The sequence below is a fragment of the Lolium perenne genome, chromosome 2 (assembly GCF_019359855.2).
Source record: "Lolium perenne isolate Kyuss_39 chromosome 2, Kyuss_2.0, whole genome shotgun sequence".
Classification (NCBI taxonomy): domain Eukaryota; kingdom Viridiplantae; phylum Streptophyta; class Magnoliopsida; order Poales; family Poaceae; genus Lolium; species Lolium perenne.
In genome coordinates this window covers 154,938,689-154,941,138 of record NC_067245.2, presented here as the reverse complement: position 1 = coordinate 154,941,138, position 2,450 = coordinate 154,938,689, and the positions used below count along the sequence as shown (strand labels likewise).

General features: G+C 48.9%; 1 protein-coding gene across 1 annotated transcript; it reads left to right on the top strand.

The window, feature by feature from the left end:
* Positions 1-350: 350 nt before the first annotated feature.
* LOC127321893 (high molecular mass early light-inducible protein HV58, chloroplastic-like) lies at positions 351-1,239 on the top strand. The gene is made up of 2 exons (XM_051350852.2): positions 351-559; positions 644-1,239. Exons 1-2 carry the CDS (start codon positions 443-445, stop codon positions 1,100-1,102), a joined length of 576 nt encoding a protein of 191 aa, XP_051206812.1. The 5' UTR covers positions 351-442; the 3' UTR covers positions 1,103-1,239.
* Positions 1,240-2,450: the final 1,211 nt, after the last annotated feature.

Sequence of the window (2,450 nt, the reverse complement as noted above, 5' to 3'; positions counted from 1 at the left end):
TACGAACTAAGCCATAAATCGACAGCGGGACAAATACCCTATCCTCTGCTGGACTCCTCGTGCTGCACCTGTGTTGTGGCCGACGAATCGTAGCCTTCGGCGTTCTGCGTACTTTCTGGAGTCTTCCGCCGTCCGTGGAGTCCACTTGTGCCACCTTTTCTGCCATTTTTTGGCGAGCTCCGGAGCGCCTCTGCATGGTGCCCTGGACGTCCACGTCGTGACCCGGCTCCTAAATGTTCACGGCTGGGATTGCTCGCCGACGTGGCCACCGCCACCGCCATGGCTACCGGCCACCTCCTCAGTACTGCCGGGGCGAGCGCCGCCGCGCCCTATATAAACACACACTGATCGGTCTATGGAAACACACCATTATAGCTAACCACAGCGAACCAAGTGTTTGATCAATCTAGCCACTTCCTGCAGCTTCCTGCTTCTGCAAGTAATGGCAACCATGGTGGCCTTGAGCTCCTTCACCGGCGCCGCCGTTGTCGGGCGCTCGGCAGCCCGGTCGTTCCTAGCGCCGCGCCGGCGCGCCCTCGTTGTCAGGGCCCAGACCAAGGTGAGCTCAAGTCTCTTCCCTTGCGTGTCGGTCGTAAAATATTCTCCTCTCTCTACGTGAAATTAACTGTGTATGTATCTGCAGCCGGAAATGGATCCTTCCAAGGAGACGGCGAGCACATCGACCTCCTCACCAACCCCAATCTCAAGCCCGACCCCTACCCCGACGCCGGCAGCACCCAAGCCCAAGGCTAACACCTCGGTGTGGGACGCGCTCGCCTTCAGCGGCCCGGCGCCCGAACGCATCAACGGCCGGCTTGCCATGGTGGGCTTCGTGGCGGCGCTCTCCGTGGAGGCGGCGCGCGGTGGCGGGCTCCTCGACCAGGCTGGCAGTGGCGCCGGGTTAAGCTGGTTCCTGACAACCGCGGCGCTGTTCTCGGTGGCGTCGATGATCCCGCTGCTGCAGGGCCAGACTGTCGAGAGCAAGTCCAGCGGCATCTGGAGCGCCGACGCCGAGCTCTGGAACGGCCGCTTCGCCATGCTTGGACTCGTCGCGCTCGCCGCCACCGAGTTTATCACGGGCGCGCCATTCGTCAATGTCTAAGACTAGTGCAGCATTTTGGATATTCAGCTGACAGATCAAAATCATGCTAACTGTAGCCACTAGCCACGGTGCTAATTGTACCATCGGTTTTCCTAATTTGTAAACCTCGTGTTTAGTCTATGATTGTTTTGATGGCCTTCCTAGTCCCCATTTGAAACGCAGGAACTTAAAGCATAGAATAAAAAAAATGCAGAATATGCATGAGACGTCTTGTACCTTAAATTCAAACAGAAACCAAAACCATAGGAAAAGTTGAAAAACGACATTTGGATATCACACACAACAAAAACATAAGAATTGTTGATAGAAGGAGATCAAAACATGATGTGAGACATGTTAGTTTTCCATAGAAATTTCAGAATTTTTTTAGATTCATATTCCTTTGTTCCAGACGCCACCATATGATTTTTTTTTATAGAAATCCTATCCCCCAAAATCCCTACACTTTTCCTTTGTTCTAGATGGCGCCTTAAGCTTTGTTAGAATATATTTTTCTGAGTACATTGTTGTTGATATCTTCTTACAAGTTCAATTTGTTGTCGGTATGTCACTGAAAAGGAGATTTGTAGCCAAAGTGACAAAGTATATGATAACTAAGTGTGATATCATTAATTAAGGTGAACTTGGTGTTTATGATCTTTACTATTAATGGAATGCCTTCTGATCTGACTCGGTATGATAATTTGTTAGATGTAGATAGTCATTTAAATCACAAAGAAAACTTGCAGTTAAGCAACAAGATGACGATTAAGTAGCATCACTATGGCTTAAATATCTCCTCCATGTCTCTGCTCATCAGAATGATGGTGTCCAAGAAAAATAATTTGGTTGAAATTTTGGCCAAATACATCAAAAAAAGGTTTTGGATTTTAATCCAATTTAAGGATACATTAGGACCCGAAACTGAATAAAGGCACATGGCAGTCAAGAAAAAAAAACGCGAATGGAGAATGCATGCCGGTAAATGCAATAATGTTAAACAACAGTGAAAACATTGCAAATACAGTTTTGACATCTGTCATTTTGTGTTCACCATGCGCAACCGTCGTTTCACCATAGAACTTCAAGGTGTCGTTTGCACCGAGCAGCTACCGGTGGCACGCCTCGTGCACCCAATTCACCTCCTGCACGTCATGGATACGTAGGAGGAGGACATGCGAAAGGAAGAGATCTCCGAGTTTATCAGGTGGCTCACGCTAAACCGATTCACCAATCTAACCGCTGAGCAGGTAGCATTGTTGCTTGACATGTCCATGTGCATGCATGCCATTGGTCGCGGTGGTGAAATAGCCGAGCCCAATAGTGGAAATACGGGAGAGACATGAATAATCCAAGGAAAATATGAAGC